Genomic DNA, 17697 nt, shown 5'->3' with positions numbered 1-17697 from the left:
AATAAAGGGGTTCTAGAAAGAATAAGAGTTTTAAACACATTTTTGTATTGTTAATTGAATCTAGATGTACACTGAATTACATATAGAAGACTTAGATTGAGAATGGTTGTATACCTGGGTCACTAAGAATTTTCTTCACAAATATTCTGGAATTCTTGTAGAATCATAGAATATCCTGAGTTGGAAGGGACTATAAGGATCACTGAATCCAACTCCTGGCCCTGCAGAGGACATTCCCAGTAGTCCCACCACCTAAAAGCAGTGTCCAAATGTTTCTTGAACTCTGCCAGGCTTGGTGCTGGATCACTTCCTTGGGGACCCTGCTCCTTCCCTCTGGATGAAGAACCACTTCCTACTGTCCAATGTAAACCTCCACTGATAGAGCTTCAGGCCATTCCTTTGGGTCTTGTCACTGATCACCACAAAGAAGAGATCAGTGTCTGCCCCTCTGCTTCCTCATGTAAGGAAGTTGTACTTGCAATGAGATCTCCCCTCAGACTCCTCTTCTCCAGGCTCAACAGACAAGTGACTTCAGCCACTCCTCATATGACTCCCTCTCAAGGCCCTTCAGCGTCTTTGTTGCCCTCCTTTGGACACTCCTTAAGAGTTTTGTGTCTTTTTTCTATTGAGACGCCCTAATGCTGCCTCCAGCACTCGAGGTGAGGCTGCCCCAGTGCAGAGCAGAACAGGACAATCCCTGCCCTTGACTGGCTGGCGATGCTGTGCCTGATGCAGGACTTTTTTTTATAGGTGCTCTCTAATAATGCTTAATTTGTTAACTGAATTACTTAGGGCAATATAGAAGCTTTAGAATTCTGCCTTTTAAATATGGATTTAAAATTTCACATGTGAAGGTGTTTAGCATGAGATGGTATATAAAAAGCTGGCCTTGTGCTGCTACTTCATTTCATTGTTCTCCTCTGACATCAGTGTATCAGACTTGGAGAACAGTACACTGTGACAATATGTTTAGGTTGAAACAATTACAGATAATTAGAGTGGTAAATGTCATGATATACAAGTGTTAGTGAAATATGTTTTTAATTATTACTTTGCTTTGTGTCATATTTCATCCCTTGAAGCAAGCAATACTCTCAAGATGCCTTAGCCCATTTATGGAACTTCTCCACTCCCTACTAATTTTCTGTAATTAATACCTTGCTAAAATGTTGGAATTGCTTAGTCTTTTCCTAGTTGCATCAATTACCCATATATTTTAAAATGTTATATTTTAAAGTAAATTCTTTCACAGCTAACTTTATTTCTGGATTTTTCTCTTCCATTCTGAAGCAAAAATAAAAATATATGGGTGTTTTCCATCTGTATGTTATTCACATTAGTGGAAAATTGTTTGTGTTCTACCAGAAAATTTTCCTGTAAAACAAAATGAAAGAAGGAAACATTTGGTAATAAATATTTGGAATTGAAAGTTACTAGGCCATTTCTGTTTTTACTGGCACTTTATCTCTGTACTTCTTTACGTGAGGGCTCACTGCATTTTTATGTATTTTTGAGATAGAGTTCCCTATTCCTTTATCTTCTTTATTGCCCTTTTTTGTATCCTGTTTGTTTAAATTTCTGCTTAATATAAAAATGTTCCAAAGTGTTTTTTTGAAATCCTTTCCTTTTTAAGTTACTCTATGTTCTTGTGTCCATTTTGTTTTGTAACTCAAGCTAAAAAACTGTAAAGAACAATAACATTTAAAGTACTTTTCTAAGTTGTCTGTCAAACTAAAATGACAGAATTCACTGATTTAAATAACATAAAAGTGATAGCTATGTTTTTTTCTAGGATGTCTGTGTGTATGAGCATTGCAATTCAGATGTGTAATGCCAATGAATCCCTTGAATTTCACTGATACATTATAAAACAGGAATAGAAACTAAAAATTTTCTTCATCTGTTTTAATAAACTTCAGGAAGTTAATTAAAAAAATGGCAGGTTGTATTGCAGTACTCTCTTTTGGTTCTTTAATCCACTGAAATTTTTACATGCTTGACAATTTTGATTTCTTGAATCCTGGAGGGCACTGGAAATTACAGAGTACAGTATCTTTGAAACGTGATTTTGTAGACACATGATTAAATTTGACATAGGGGAATTGTTTGTAAAGGAAAGCTTATGTATTGCAGAGCTAATTTCCATTCTTTAAGGACTTCACTGGAATCTTGTTTGAGGTTGATTGAGGTGATAACAACCTAAGTGCATTAATAAGATATTTCACAAAAGCTTTTACTGAAGACACTGGAAAGAAACTTAAAGATTTGGGATAAGAGAAAGGACTTACCAGAGCAGATTATTTGTTAGAAGATAAGAAACAAGGTCAAGTGCCTGACCAGTTTTCATTGCAGTAAATCACCACTGGAGTTTCATGATGGTCTGTACTGAGACCTCTGCAGTTGGAGTTTCATGATGGTCTGTGCTGAGACCTCTGCAATTATTTTGTTCATAAACAATTTAAAACAGGAAGTGGAGGTGTGCATATTTTTTTCTGCATAGTAGAGATGAGGGCGAAATGAGCAGGTTTGTAGAAGGATATTATGATAAAATTCATAGGGAAGTATAGATAAATGGAGGGCAAAATGGTTGATTAAAGTTTTGAAGTAGTTTCCACCCATGAATAGATATTGATCTCTTTATCTGTGGAAAGATGTGAGAAGAAATGCGGTTGAGTATTTTGAAGGGTTGAGAAGGTGGTTTTTCTGTCAGAATAACAGAGCATGTGATGAAAAGAGTGATGAATGAGATACTCCCTGCTGTAGTTGCTAAAAAATGCTGCTATTCAAAAAATAATTGGGTAAATTTAGTTTTCCTGTAATTCACTGAGTGCTGTTAAGGCAGTCACTTCTGGTTCAGTGTGTCCCTCAGGGACTTTTTATTATAGGGATTTCTGAAACCAGAATAATGGCTTTATATGAGGCAAAGGGAGCATTCTGGGAAAGTAAGAAAATATTATTGCCTTTTTCTTTCTTACTTATTGTTGACAATTCACTCTGAAATAGAGAGTGGACAGTGTGCTAGCCAGCCTGGGATCTTCTCAAATTCCTAAATTTTTTAATAAAAGATGCTATCTTAAGTTATCCTTGTTACATGGAATTTGTGTTTCTGGATGGACTGGTAATTTAGCAATATGAAAATAGAGTAGAACTTTCTTATCTTAGGCTAATTCATCTTGAGGTAGTCCTGACTGGAGAGCTCCCAGTTCCTGCTTTTCTGCCTGTGTTTTGGCTCAGAAGATTCTTCTCCCTACTCAGTTTTTCATTAACGAGGTTCTTATAATCAGTATCAATAGGAAGCCAAACTGCTTGGGAAGGGTGTGCTAAGAGATTAATATCTTTTCTAGATGACTAAAAGGTAGATAAACCTTTGTTTGGTGTGTGGGTTTGTTTTTTTTTTTTTTTATCTGTAAGGATCATGAAGCAGCATGGAACTGCTATTTTCTATGCAGATAACTGGAGAAAAAGATGGAGGGAAATCACATAAAGAATACAGAAGTTCTTAGTTCCTACCATCCCTTTTTTGATGCTGCAATAACCAAAACAGCATTTGAAGAGTCATATTTCTACATCTATTAAATTGTTTCCGTGCTCTGAAAGTTTGCCACTGGAAGGTCAGTGGTGTCTATGGGTGAGGCATCTCTCAACTCCATCAAGAATTTTTTTATACAGCTAACGTCTCATTCATTTATTTAACAATGTAAAGGTTTAGCAAGATACTTGCAGCATCTAACTGAATTAATCTGTTCTTATAATGTGTTTATTTACTTCTGTAGGACTTTGCTGAATAGCCACAATTTGGCATAAGCTTCTTGGAACGGTTTTATTTCTGATCCATGCTGAACCTGTGTGCCTAATACAGATGTATTACTATGGATAGGACTATTGAGATGTAAGGTTTCATTAATGAAAGAAAATGTGTTATTGCTTAGAAGTATCTAAGACTAATTTAGGATATTTTTTTCTTTTTTAATTTCTACAGTGTACAGACTATGACCTGGATTATGGAACTGAATGTTTGCATCTGGCTCTGAAATACTGTAAAACAAATGCCAAACTTGTTGAAGGAACAGCTGACCTCTGGAAGGTAAAGACAATAATAATATCTAGTTCTATATATATAATCTAAAATTAATAACATTTGCATATTACCATAAAAATTCAGATGTGTTTTCAATTGCAATTTAGGCTTTTCTATTTCATTTTTCAGAATTGGTTTTGTCTGAGCTCTTTTTAGAGCTCATTATTGTAGAGAGACTTGGGCAGGTGTTACTTGAGATAATCAATGAAGACAGCATTTTCCTGTAAATAGGAAAAACATCTAGGTATTTGAATGTCCTGAGAATCTGTAAAACTATAAATCTGTAATCTCCAAAATGAAGAATTTTCTTTTATAATATGAGCTTTTCCCTGCTATTTCTATATCGTTTGTCTCTTTCCCTCCACTTTTCCTTTTTTTTTTTTTCTCATGCCAAATACCTGGCTATCAACAATTTGATTTTTAGAGTAGTTCATTACATTCAGTAACACTGTAATATTTAAGACCTCTTCAAAAAATCTTTAATTTTTTTTTAAACATCATTTAACTTGTCTGGTAATCTGGTAGATTCCTGATGAATGACAAAGCAGCTGTGTGTACAGATACCAAAGCATATGTCCCTTCTACTTCAAAGTATTGCGTATCGTTGATTTGGATGGTGGGACATTATTCATTTTTAGTAGCTGTTGTGTCAAGCAATTGAAAAGTTTTTTATATTTTATTTTATTTTATTCATTACCACACTGAAGGAGCTGGAAGCAGCTCAAATCACTGCATCTGTCATTGACAGTAAATTTCCTCCAATGAGACATTATTTCTAATAGTATAACCATAAATCTTCAAATCTTTCATAAAAAGCAAAGGCAATTTCCTGAATCTGCAGTGCAAGTTTCCTGTGCAATTTAACAGCAAAATTTACTTGTGCATTGGTTGCATACAGAACTTCTTTTGATATCTTGATGGGGACATATAATCTTTCTGAAACAGCATATGGTCTGTTTTCCTATTTAGTCTTCTGAGGGACAGATTATATCATGCATATTTACATAACACAATTTTTGGGATGGTTTCATTGTCTGCATTGCAAAGCATGGTACTTATGTGAAGGGTAGCAAAATACACCACTAATGCTCATTTAGCTCATTATAGTGTTCACCTGGTTCTTTGTTATCTGCAGATAATACTGATGTCCAGCAGTATTGTAGCTTAGAATGTATCTTAGACTGACAGAATAATGAGTCTGAATGAAATAGATAGATGTCATCTGGCCCTACACCTTGCTGAAAGTGGGACCAGGTTAGTTATATTAGGCAGTGCAGGGCCTTGTCCAGCTACATTTTGAATATCTCCAAGAAGGGAGATTTCACAGGCTCTCTGGGGAAGACAATTCTAATGAATATCACCTTGTATGGGGACTTTTTTCAGAATATTTCATCAACATTTCCCTTACTCCCTCTTTCACTGGGAAAAGAAGAAAGGGCAACAGAAAGCTCTGCAAGAAAAGTCCAATTTATTCTTCACTATGGCCATTAATTAACCCTTCCCCAACTTCCATTTTCTGTAATTTGGGCTGAGCAAGCCAAGTTCTCTCACAATATCTTGGCAGCCCTCTACTGGCTTCCTCCTGTTCCTCTTTGTGTTATACTGGGGAGCCCAAAGCTAAAAACAATACTGTGGAGTGTTCTCTGAAGGGCCAAATACAGGGGAATAATCCCTATATTACCTATAATAAGCACAACTTCCGTACTGATACTATTGGATTCCTTTTCTCCACTGCTCCCCACTGCTGACTCATGCTCAGCTTGTCCAGAAGGTCCTTCTCTAAAGCTGTTTTCTCTATTTTAGCATCAACATGGGCTGCTGCTGCCCAGGGTAGTTCTGTCCCAGATGCAGGATTCTGTATTTATGTTTGTTATAGACTACAAAGTTTCTCTTCAGTCTTTCGGGATTCTTCTAAGTTACTGTTGGACCCTTGACCATATTGAATGAATACTTGTTAATTTCTTATCATCTACTAGTTTTCTGAGGGTATTTCCCCTTTTTCAGGTTGTTAATAAAGATATTAGTATTGTCCCCAGTATCAGGCCCCAAGGAATAGCACTAGTAACCAGTCCCCAGTTTCATTTGGACTTGAACTTGTGCACATCTCTGTTCTAAAAGGGACTTGTTGTCAGTCTCACTCCAACACTGTTTATGAAACAAAATCCTGATGCTGTTAGCTTTGTAGCATGTGGGACCCACTGCAGTAGCACTGGACTTTAAAGAGGCCTATAAACATTTGGAAAATGATAACATGTGGGAAGGGAAGTCCTCTCCCTATGGAGGAAAGAGCAGCAGAGACATTGTGTGATAAACTGACTGCAACCCCCATTTCCCATCCCCAAGTGCCAGTGGAGGGGAGGAGGTGGGGAAAATTGGGAATCGAGTTGAGACTGGGAAAAAGGGAGGGGTGGTGTGAAGAAGTTTTAATATCTGGTTTTATTTCTCGTTATCCTACTCTGATTTGATTGGTAATAAATTAAACTAATTTCCCTGAGTTGAGTCTGGTTTGTATGATCTCTCCCTCCCTCTCATATCCTTGACCCATGAGACTTTTGTTATATTTTCTCTCCCCTATCCACTTGAAGAGGGGAATGACAGAGCAGTTTTGGTGGGCACCTGGTTTCTATCCAAGGTCAACCCAGCACAGTCTCAGTGTTGACAGTGTTGTGCAGAGTGTGACAGTAGCAAGAGCACCCATTTATGTGCAGACACTGTGCTGCAGGCAGTGCAGAGCAGTGAATATTTTACATAAACACAAAGATGCTGGTGCCAGGCCATTGAAATACCTTCTCACATCCTGTGCCCTGTCTAATTTTGTAGCTAAAAGCTGTTGATGTCTTCTGTGGCTTGAAAAGACATTAAAAGTGGAAGGCATAAAAATGACAAGGTCTGTAAAATATTACATTGTTTCTGCAGGAAATACTAATTTCAGTTTAGAGCCTACAGAGCAATACAGCTCTTCTTGAATAGCACCTGGTGTTGGTCACTCTGTACAAAGGTGTTTGGCAGGTGACTTGGAGCAGTACCATTAAAGAACAGTCGTGCTCTCTCTGCAGTTTCATGATGTGCAGAAGACTACCAGTTTTCTCAAGTGGTGCTTGCTTACAAAATGATTTGGAACTATTGTTGTTACCAATCAGCTCTCAGAAACACAATTTTCTTTCCTTAGCTGTCATAATACCATAATTTGTAATATATTGTTATTATTTTCTGCTAGGTTTTTAATGCTGAGCTAAATGAAATTTCATATGCCAAGGACTAATATTCTCTCAATGGCTCCAGTCTTATATTTTCAACACAAGGCAAAGAGATATTCCATCCAGATAAATAAGAACTGAAATAAATAATCATTGCTCAGTTGATGTTTCAGAGGATGCATAGCAGAAGGACTGCAGTCAATTAATAGTTTGAGTATTAATAAACCAGTTTCATCCTATGTGGACCTTGAATCTTTAAGGAGCAGATCAGATATTTGTAAGAAGTCAGTTTATGCATGAGGTACACAACCTACATAACATTAAATGACTCAAAGCTGTGGGAAAATGTTGTGTGTGTTTATATATTATCTTCTTGAATTAACACTAATTATTCTACCTGAGCACTTGTACATTAGGAAGGGGAACATTTCAAAGTCATTGTTGGAGCTGAAGCAGGAGATAATTTTTTTTATTTTCTGGGAACAAATTACAAAATTAAAATAATTTTTGTAGTGAAAACAAAAAGTAATTAATATTACTTTAGTGTTATAAATATTCATAAGTTTTCTTTTAAAGATAGTTATTATATAGCTATTTATAAGATATTTTGGATAAGGATGGCAAAAAAAAGAAACATAGTCTCTATCAACACCACATTTTCAGTTTCTCTGTGTTTGATACCTTGGAAGTAAAATTACTTTAAATATTCTAAATAGTCTAAAAATTAACTAACAATGTGTGTGATTGTGTGTGTATTGGAGATAAATAAATCAGTATAATAACTTTTTAAAAATTGAGACAGATTTATAGACAATATTGACAGAGTGAAAATTTCTCACTATTTTTAAAAAGCAACAGATTATTTTGTAATCCTACAAAACTATGACATACAAAGGAGCTCTGTACGATGTCGTAGTATAAGAGGGGAAAAACTTCATTAAACTGAAATGCCGTACATTTGTGTATGTGTGTGATCATATCCTTGTTGTATTTGAGGGTAAAGAGTTGTAATTTTGCATTTAATGTACATTTTTGTAAGTTTGAACCATCCATCAAACTAAATCAGTTTGAAGAAGACTTTTAAACATCACATGGAAATAATTTTGGGGAATAACTTCTAAAACACATCTTCCTAGGTAGTGAAAACTAGTAGTCTGACAATTAACAAAAAAAGGAACACAGAAAAACAAACTAGTCTGCTGATTTTTGAGGCTTTATTAAGGTCACAATAGATTGTTTATTATACAGAAAAGTAGAGATGTTTAATAAGTAGGACTGTTCTGCCTTTGCTATAAGCAGGTCATGTTTTCATGTTTTGTGAATATGAGGTATTTGTGTTGAGTTTTAATATTTGGCCTAGTGATATTCTGGATTGTAGCAATAGCATCCTGAAAATCTTGGATCACTGGATGTTCAAGCAGACAAAATGAAAATTAATATTTTCACATGAAAAAATGAGAATTTGAGTAATTGTAAGCCTGTGAGTTTGATATTGATCAACAAAACAAAAGGGTGCACTGCTACAGGCAAAACTTGATCAATAAACAGTCATGGGATTAAAGTAATTAATGTCAGCCAACATGGTATTTACTTATTTTGTGAAATTGACTTCAGACTTTATTACAAGACTATAATCTTGGCTGATAAAGATGGTAATGCTGATATAACATACCACTGGCAGAAGTTTGACTTGTTACTACATGACATCTTAATTAAAAATAGGATGACTCTAATTGTACTAGTTCTTATTAAATAGATGAAAAATTAGATAATTGATATATTTCAAAAGATAATTCTCACCAGTTTCTGCAGAAACTGTTATTGTCTCTAAGGTATTTAACAATTGTCTGATAAAGTTTGCAGACAAAGATTTAAGGATCCGTAAATAAAAATATAATTGATCAAAAGTAACCTATTTATAAGGATTATTTAGAAAATATTTTGAAGGAAGAATATGCTTTTCACTGCAGCCAAATATGAAGAACTGATTTTAAAAACAAATGAAGTATAGGTCATATTTCGTGGATTGTTCTTGGATGACAGTGACTTTGAATGTGGTGTAGGCATCACAGAGGATAGGAAGTTTAAACTGTGTTTGGGTCTTACTTATTAAGCATCTCTACTTTTCTGTATAATAAACATTCTATTGTGCTTCTAATAAAGCCTCAAAAATCATCAGATGAGTTTGTTTTCCTGTGTGCATTTTTTTATTAATTGTCAGACTACTAGTTTTCACTACCTAGGAAGATGTGTTTTAGAAGTTATTCCCCAAAATGACTTCCACATGATGTTTAAATGTCTTCTTCAAACTGATTTAGTTTGATGAATAGTTCAGACTTACAAAAATGTACATTAAATGCAAAAATACAACTCTTTACCCTCAAATACAACAAGGATATGATCACACACATACACAAATGTACTGCATTTCAGTTTAATGACGTTTTTCCCCTCTTATACTACGACATCGTACGTCAGCCATAGGTAGAGAAACAGGAGCATGAAATTAGAAAAGGGATGTTCTGGTATTACAAATGCCTCTAGAATGCAATGGACAAATTTGGGCTCAAGCTCTGTGCAACTGTTATAAATAGGGAACATTCATGGAATTAAATTTAGCACCTTAGTCAAATTGAAAGAGGTGTAGAGAAACTCTCCCTCCTTGACTGGTATGTGATTGTTGCAGATGGTATCTGGAAGGATTTTTCTGTGAACTTAGCAATTTTCACAAAACTTATATGAGCTTGTATCTGAAATTATATTATAGGATCAAAAATTATCAAAGAATTACAAATGAAGCATGTAAAATGGTCTTCGTTGATTTATTTCTCTAGAAAACAAATCATTTACTGATGTCTGTCTCAGAATTTCAGTAGAGATTTTTTTAAAGGTCTATTCTTAAATTTTTATTCTCCTGTGTTGTTTTCTTGAAGACTGCACCTACCATTTTTTTAGATCAGACTGTTTAAAAATACTTTTGCACCTCAAAGGGACTGTAAATATTAGGGTGTGAGACCATTTCCAACAGACTTTAGTCTTGTTTCTTGCAAGGTTTTGAGATTATAATCTGTAACACTTTAATGAAAGTTCAATATAAAGGCCCTCTAGAATCTGGTGAATAGAAAGAAACTTTGCAGCAAAATCAGTCACTCAATTGCTCACTCTATCCCTAAATCTAATTTCAATACTGATTCTTCCCAACAATAAGTAGAAATGTAAATGTCTGTATACTGTAAAGTCAGACTCCAAAGATTTATCAGTGTAGATTAATTCTCTGGCTGCTTCTCCTGCAGGATAAACTGTAGGGAAGGAAGTTAGTTTTTCATTTAAAAAGAATATAATGCATTGGGAAAATCATGAGATGTTATTCATCTGTGTCTGACGATAATACAGAGCTTAATTTAGGAGATTGAAAGGAAAACGGTTACAGGAATACTTATGTTAAAATAAGGAATCACTTATATGGAGACTAAGATGCTGATACTGTTAGTGGTGTCCTACTGTAAGATTTACCTTGCAGCACTAAAGCTTTTGGACTTCTGTTCAGTTCATTTCAAAATGAAAGAAAAAATTTCTTCAGACTCAAGAGAAAAGAAATTCAGAAAGTCCAGTAAAATTTTATCTAGCATAAAATGAATTTACGGTAAAAACAAATGCAAATATTTAAGACTCATGTCATTTCAAGTCACTACTTGTCATTGTGAAGACATTGCTAGTAAAGACTGTTAATATCCTGGGTAGATGCTGACTTTAATTTTCTGTTATTTTGTTTTGCAAGTACCAAGTAAATATTCAGCATCTTATTGTTCATCTAACTTAATCTAATTAATATCTTCAAGAAGAATTTGATGTTTATTTATTCTCTGAAAGCTCACACTGTTTACTTGTAGTCTCACTGGCTCCCACTGGTTAATTGGACTCTCATTAATTGTAATGGTATTGTACTACTGAAAAATTGCACCTATATTAGTAAAAGCAATAATAAGGTTTCTCACTGGCTGTCAATTTTATGTTCCCAAGTCCTGTTAAAAATTAATCTATTTGCAGTAGAGTGAAAAAAATAGAGGCATTATCATGTTTTCATGATTTTTCAAAGGATTGAAAATACTTCTAGATTTCAAATGAGTTCTAAGCAGATCTAAGTGTTTGGAAAAGGTGTTTTCTCAAGTCTCCAGTAGTTTCTGCAACCTCTGTTCTCATAAATTGCTCGTGATATTTTACCAGAATTAAGAAATTGACAATATCACTTGTTTATGGTGTTTAAAATGTAAAGAATTGGCTTCAGGGCATTGTTTTATTGGTTTTACATTCCTTCCTGCTGTGTTAAATCTCATGAGCCTTGTCTGTCCTTTAGGTGACCTACAAGCGGGATCTGTATGCAGCTGAATCAATCATTAAGGGTACGTGTTTGTCCTTGTGACTGTCAGCTTGCATGTTCCTCATTCTAATTAAGGATTTTGTGTGTGATAGTTTGAAATGTCTTTAAGAAAAGTTATATAATGGATAAAATATGCTTAGGCAAGTTGTTTTAGCTTGTTTACTGGAATCTTTTATTAGCATATTTATCTTTATTTACTTCTCTCAGAATACAGAACTTTTTAAAAAACTATGTATATTACAGTCAAATAGAGATTAATTTTGAAGGGCCTTATAAAGAATAAACATTTTTTTTCTTTGTATATGTATACATGCACACATATATATGCAAATATATATATAACGTCACCACATTTTTTTTCCTTAAAGCCAGTACAAACTTTTTCAGCTATTGCTTATAATAAAAAGCTTGTGTAGTTTAAAGTAAAAATGAAGACCTTCATGGTAGTCAATCAGGCGAATCCCTTTACTTGTGTAATGTCCCTTTGCTGTGGCAGCGTGCAATATATCTGCTTCAGTTACCACAGTAGTCTTATTAAGGTGGTCTCTATGAAAATCTGTACTTTAAGATTGTTGAAGTTTAGATTTCCTTCTTGCTGCATTGCATGAGTTCAGGAAGCAGAAGCTGTACGTGTTCTTTGCTCATTATGCAAGTATAATGAATAGTATAATGAATGCTTCATAGCAAATTAGGCCACTGCATAACAGAGTTATCTTACATCATTAATTATCTTTAATGGGGTTTTGAGTCGGCGCTGTTAGTCCTCCAAGATAGCAGTTTGAAAGTTGTGCCTTATCTATTTTGTGCCCTTCAAAAGGCGTAAAATCTCAGACCTTCAGGTGGCTATAGCATGAATTATTTTGGTAGTGGACAGTTGAACCATGTAAATTAATACTAGGCAGATGATTAATGCACAGTTCATTCCACACTTAAAACATATTTAGGGGGAGAATATATTTTTGTCCTTTGGAGCATCATCCTGTTGTACCCCTGTATGGCATAATTTTGGCTTATGGTTGTAGTTTTACAGAAGAAATCTTATTAGCTGTGTTCTGCTGTATTGTGCTGTAGTTCTGGGAAACCTTCAAAGACAGGTCACCTTAGAGAATGGCAACCATCCTACAAGCCTAGGCATGCTCAGTTAGGCCTTTCCTAGAAGCTGGGTAATTGACTATATCACAGTGTCTGCTTTTCTTGAGAGTTCAGAACACACTACATGGTGCTATATTGTAGAATCGTGGAATCATAGAATGGCCTGGGTTGGAAAGGACCTTAAAGACCATCTAGTTCCAAGCCCATGGCCATCAGCAGGAGCACCTTTCACTAGATTGGGTTGCTCAGAGCCCCATTCAACTTGGCCTTGAACACTTCCAGGAATGGGTCATCCACATCTCTGATCAACCTGTTCCAGTGCCTCACCACCCTCACAGTAAAGAATTTCTTCCTAATATCTAATCTGAATCTAATCTAATCTTAGTTTGAAGTCATTCCCACTTGCCCTATCACTACATGCTCTTGTAAGTGATGTGGTCTTGCTTATCACTTCTTGTGCCATGTAGAGTGCTTCAGGGGAAAGTCCTACGTGACTGTCAAGTAGAGTTGCAAGATACCAGCTCTCTAAATGCCACCTTGCATGCTGTCAAGGTCCACTAGAGATGTCCTAGAAGCTGAATGCATGGGTTGGGAGGGTGCTGGGTACTAAGGGCTCTGGCCTCACACTGCTCCCCACTGCTGTTTCAGTCTTCACAGCTGATTTGTTTATTATTAAGTTACTCATTTACTGTGCTGGATATACATTTTATCTCTGGATGAATTCAGTAGTGATGAAGGACTTCTGAGTGTACACATTTAATTTTCTGACTACAATTCCAAATTTTATGTCATCTGCAGTTTATTAGTGATCAAACCTTTTGGTTTTCTTCAGGAATTCAACAAATTCTCCCTTGCTAAACTTTAATCAGGTGGAAGTAAGAAAAACATACATCCCTGCATGCATTTGTTTTACCTTAGATATTTATATGCATGTATATCATTCTTATTTAAGTCAACACAAAGAAACATTTCACTGTTGTAAATAGACTAATGAGTTATTTTTCTTGTGAGACTGTTTTCTTAAAACATTTCTTTTTAGTTTCCTGACTTCCTCAAATATTTTATAACTTTTATAAAAAGCCAATTTAATGCTTTTCTTTAGTTAAGCAGGTATTAACTTGTAGAGTGTGCAGACAAGGTGGTACACACCTATTTTTAATAGTCTTGAAGTAAGAAAACACTGTCTTACAATAAGGGTGACTCATCTAGAAATGTTGTTAAGATCAGGCTAATACAAAACATCCTAAAAAAATTCCATTAGGATTACTGCCCTCAAGGTAGATAACTTTGAACTCTAGTTCCAACATGTAAACTTTAAATGGTGCTTCTCAGAAGTTTGTAACTTACAGTTTAACTCTCTGTCCTCCTCCTTCTCATTTTTCTTTTCTCAAGGGCCTTACTTTATAAATTACTTTTTCATAAGAGCATGCATTTGCAGACTGGATAATTTGCCCTCACATTTGGCTAAAGAAGTATCTGTTGATATAAATAAAATGATGATTTTTGCAAGTGATGAGAAAAATATTTTAATGCCTTCAATCTATTTATGGCTGTTGGGAGCTACATGTTATGACTTATGTTCTGTGAAGAAACCATGTGACTTTTTATAAAAATAAAAATTGAGATAAGCCTTGTTTAGCAAAGAACAGAGATCTTATGTGAGGTAGGCTGCATTTTCATGAGCATGCTCATGAACAAATGGCTGTTCTCAGGTCTGAGCCAAAGAAATAGGCTGGCAGGTGGGGAATACTCCTTGGAATAGTTACTGTCAGGTGAAAACAGCCCCCTTTTCTTGCGAACGACAAAGTGTTCCTTTCTTTCCTCTGTACTAATATTGGTAGGGTCAGTGTCAAGTTTGATTTATAGTTTTTGTGGCTACAGAGACATGGGGAATGAGTAAACAACAAAAAAAGATTGTTAGATATTTTTGGTTACCTATATTATTCAAATAACAATTTCAACTATTCTGTTGAACATGAATGAATGCTTGGCAGTATTTATTTAATTTTTCTTAGGTTTACAGTAATAGCATCTCATAACACAGATGTTTCTAAAGATGTCAGAGGAAACTATACTGAATTTCCAGACCAGTCAAGCCATTGCTATGTAGAAAGTGCAAATGGATTTCTGATGAATTAATTTACTACTTGGAACTCATGCAAACTTCAAAAGCATTTCGATGATTACGATGTGCTTCCAAAATAATAGGAATTGTAATAGCTGACTAAGAATGGTGTAGTACAAGCATGTTTCCAAAAACAAGTGTATGTACACACATATATGTGCAATTAAGAGAAAAAAAATTATGTCTGTAGGCTAAAACCAATTTGCCATTCAGATACATTTTTTTCTTATGGTATTAATTCTCTAGGATATGATATTTATTATCTTTATTCAAACAAAGTATTATTTTAATTGCTGCTTGTTTGTGGCATGCTCTTCAAGTAAACTTCTAAGTCTTCCATTAGAGTACACTTAATACATCATCTAACTATGGTAGTTCCATAAACATGAACACATTTTAATTTATAATTGAGTATGATCCCAGGATAAAGACTGTGGCAGGTGTTGCTGCATAATAATGTGATCTAAAGCTTTCAGCATATATGCTTTCAGCATATCAAAGGAGGGTGTGAAAAAATTGAAAATTAGGTTTTCTGATGTAGTAAAAAATAGGTTTAATTGAATAAATTCTGAAACCTTGCATTAAATTTAGCTTTAATGAAGAGGACTCCTGATAGGGAAATTTAAGTTTTAAATTTGATAGTGCAAAATTTACTATATTTTATTTAATGCAAAAAATATACTCTGAGTGTATGTGCAAAGTGTTGGAAGGGATCAAATGAAAATAGGGAACGCTACTCCATTATCAGGTACAGCTGGAAGGAAGCTGGGTTCAGCGTGACTACACTGAGTGACAGAGCTCCATCATCGTAGCAGAAGTGGGACACAGGCAGTCTTGGGGAGAAAAGCTCCACTCAGTCTTCCTTCCTACAATGCAACAAAGGTGCAGTCTAAATTAACATACGGATCTTTTTTGACAACTTGAAATAGTTTGGATTTAAAGGGCAGTTGAGTTTCCAACCTCAACTAGAACACAGCTGTTGCTTTACTATGATGACTTTATAAAAGATGATTTCCCAGACTTCCTTTACTCATTTCCTTGATCATTTAAAAGCATGCAGCATCTTTTCAATGTGTGTATTATCATTACTTTAAGGTTCTCCTACTTTATTAACATACTTTCCCCTTGTAACATTTTGTTTCTTCTCTGGATAAAAAATAGTTATCCGCACTTCATTGTTTTTTCTCTCTTCTTTATTAAACTCAGCCTGCAAATCTTAGTTGCTTTTTTGTAATTGCCTCTCCTTTCTCGTTTATATTACAGGAAATTAGAGATCTAAGAGGGCTGGAGAGAGTAGTGAGATGGGTTTTTATAGCTGCAGCCTTTGAGCAGTCTTTTGCGAGAATACTTCTGACACTTGCTGTTGATTACAGACATCTTTTTAAAAAGAACTGTTTGAGCCTAAGTTATGGTGCCTTTTTGGATTCCACAGCCTTCTTCCACATGTGAATTTTTGTAATAGCTCCAATCTGACCTTCTTCATTAAATTACTTAGTTCAATAGAGTCTGAGTTCTTGAAATCTGATATGCTAGTCTGGTTTATTATGTATATCAATTTTGTATCTGCACTTTGTGTACAGTACTAAATTCAAGTGGCTCTTGCTCTGATTTCAATCTACCCATTAGTTTCTTTCTGCTGATAAGAAATTAATTCAATATGGTTTCCCATTTTTCAGATTGTAAAGTTATTCTCTATTAAGTAGAAGCCAACTGTGATGTATGTTCAGTATATTTTTTTTGCCCAGTGAATCTATGGGAAGATAATTTCTCCCACAGTTGTGGTATCCTCTGATTTCTAATCCTGTGAGAACTGGCCATGCATTTTTTTAATTCTCACTTCCATCTGGTTGTGATGGTTTATAAGCAGATGTTTATTGTTCTCTCCCTTTCTTCCTCCCTCCTCTTCTTGCTAACTTAATACAAACTCAGTTGCCACCAGTATTTTTGTTGTCACATTATAAATATTGGACATAGTAAATATCCATGATTGAAAAAATCATTCTAATTATCTTTTGGAATTCTTAGTGGTTAAATCACTTTTCCTGGTCACAGAAAATTGCTTAAAAATCACAAGTCACTTTCCAATAATGTTAACTCTACAGCAGCTTTAAAATTAAATATCAGGTCTTTATTTTTATAAAGAAGTCTGTGAGTTTACAATAGAAAGTGAGGTGTTTCTGCACTACTGAGGTTATGCATTTGATTGAACTTATTGTGTGGTATGTAATTATAGAAATAACTTTCCATATGCAACAAATACATATTGTTTATATCCAGACTTGTTTGAAGACCAGTTAGCCCATATTTTTGTAATTTTTCTTGTCTTTCACTCCTAATTTATTTTGTGGTGGTGTTTGGTATATTTCTGTCTCTGGAGTTTCATTGAAGTCTGCTTTAAAAATAATTAGACTTTACATGTATGAAATTTCTAGTTGCTTATGGAATGGCTTGGAAATCTTGTGTTTTGTTCTGTGTGTTAATTCAGCATCTAAAGGATAAAGGCCTGAAATAGACTTGAGAATTTCAGACTTGAATTTCTATTGATTGGCTTAAAAAAAGGAAAATGTTCACTGAATCTAAAATCTGAAGTCAGTAACAAGAGAAATTACTAATTTTCTGAAATACTGGCTTTGTGGAAGCCAGTATTTCCAGATTGCCAGATCAGGCAATAACTTGAAACTGTTGTTCGTGATAGCAACAAAATACTGTATTTTGCCCCTAGTAAAAGATCTAGGAAGTGCCCAGGCCAAGATCTTTGTCACAACTTTGCAACTTCTTTGTTATTGACGTGAACAGTTACATCTGCTGTCTCCTTAAGCAGTATCAT

General features: G+C 34.8%; 1 protein-coding gene across 1 annotated transcript in view; it reads left to right on the top strand.

Annotated features, from left to right (window-relative positions):
• Positions 1–17697, top strand: part of CRPPA (CDP-L-ribitol pyrophosphorylase A) — a 105486-nt gene that overhangs the window by 34502 nt on the left and 53287 nt on the right. The window contains exons 4-5 of the mRNA XM_053999562.1: positions 3980–4084; positions 11630–11675. Coding sequence (XP_053855537.1) covers positions 3980–4084; positions 11630–11675 — 151 coding nt within the window. The remainder of the gene's footprint in view (positions 1–3979; positions 4085–11629; positions 11676–17697) is intronic.

Source organism: Vidua macroura, chromosome 1 (genome assembly GCF_024509145.1).
Source record: "Vidua macroura isolate BioBank_ID:100142 chromosome 1, ASM2450914v1, whole genome shotgun sequence".
In the NCBI taxonomy this organism is placed as follows: domain Eukaryota; kingdom Metazoa; phylum Chordata; class Aves; order Passeriformes; family Viduidae; genus Vidua; species Vidua macroura.
This window is presented reverse-complemented; position numbering and strand designations above follow the sequence as displayed.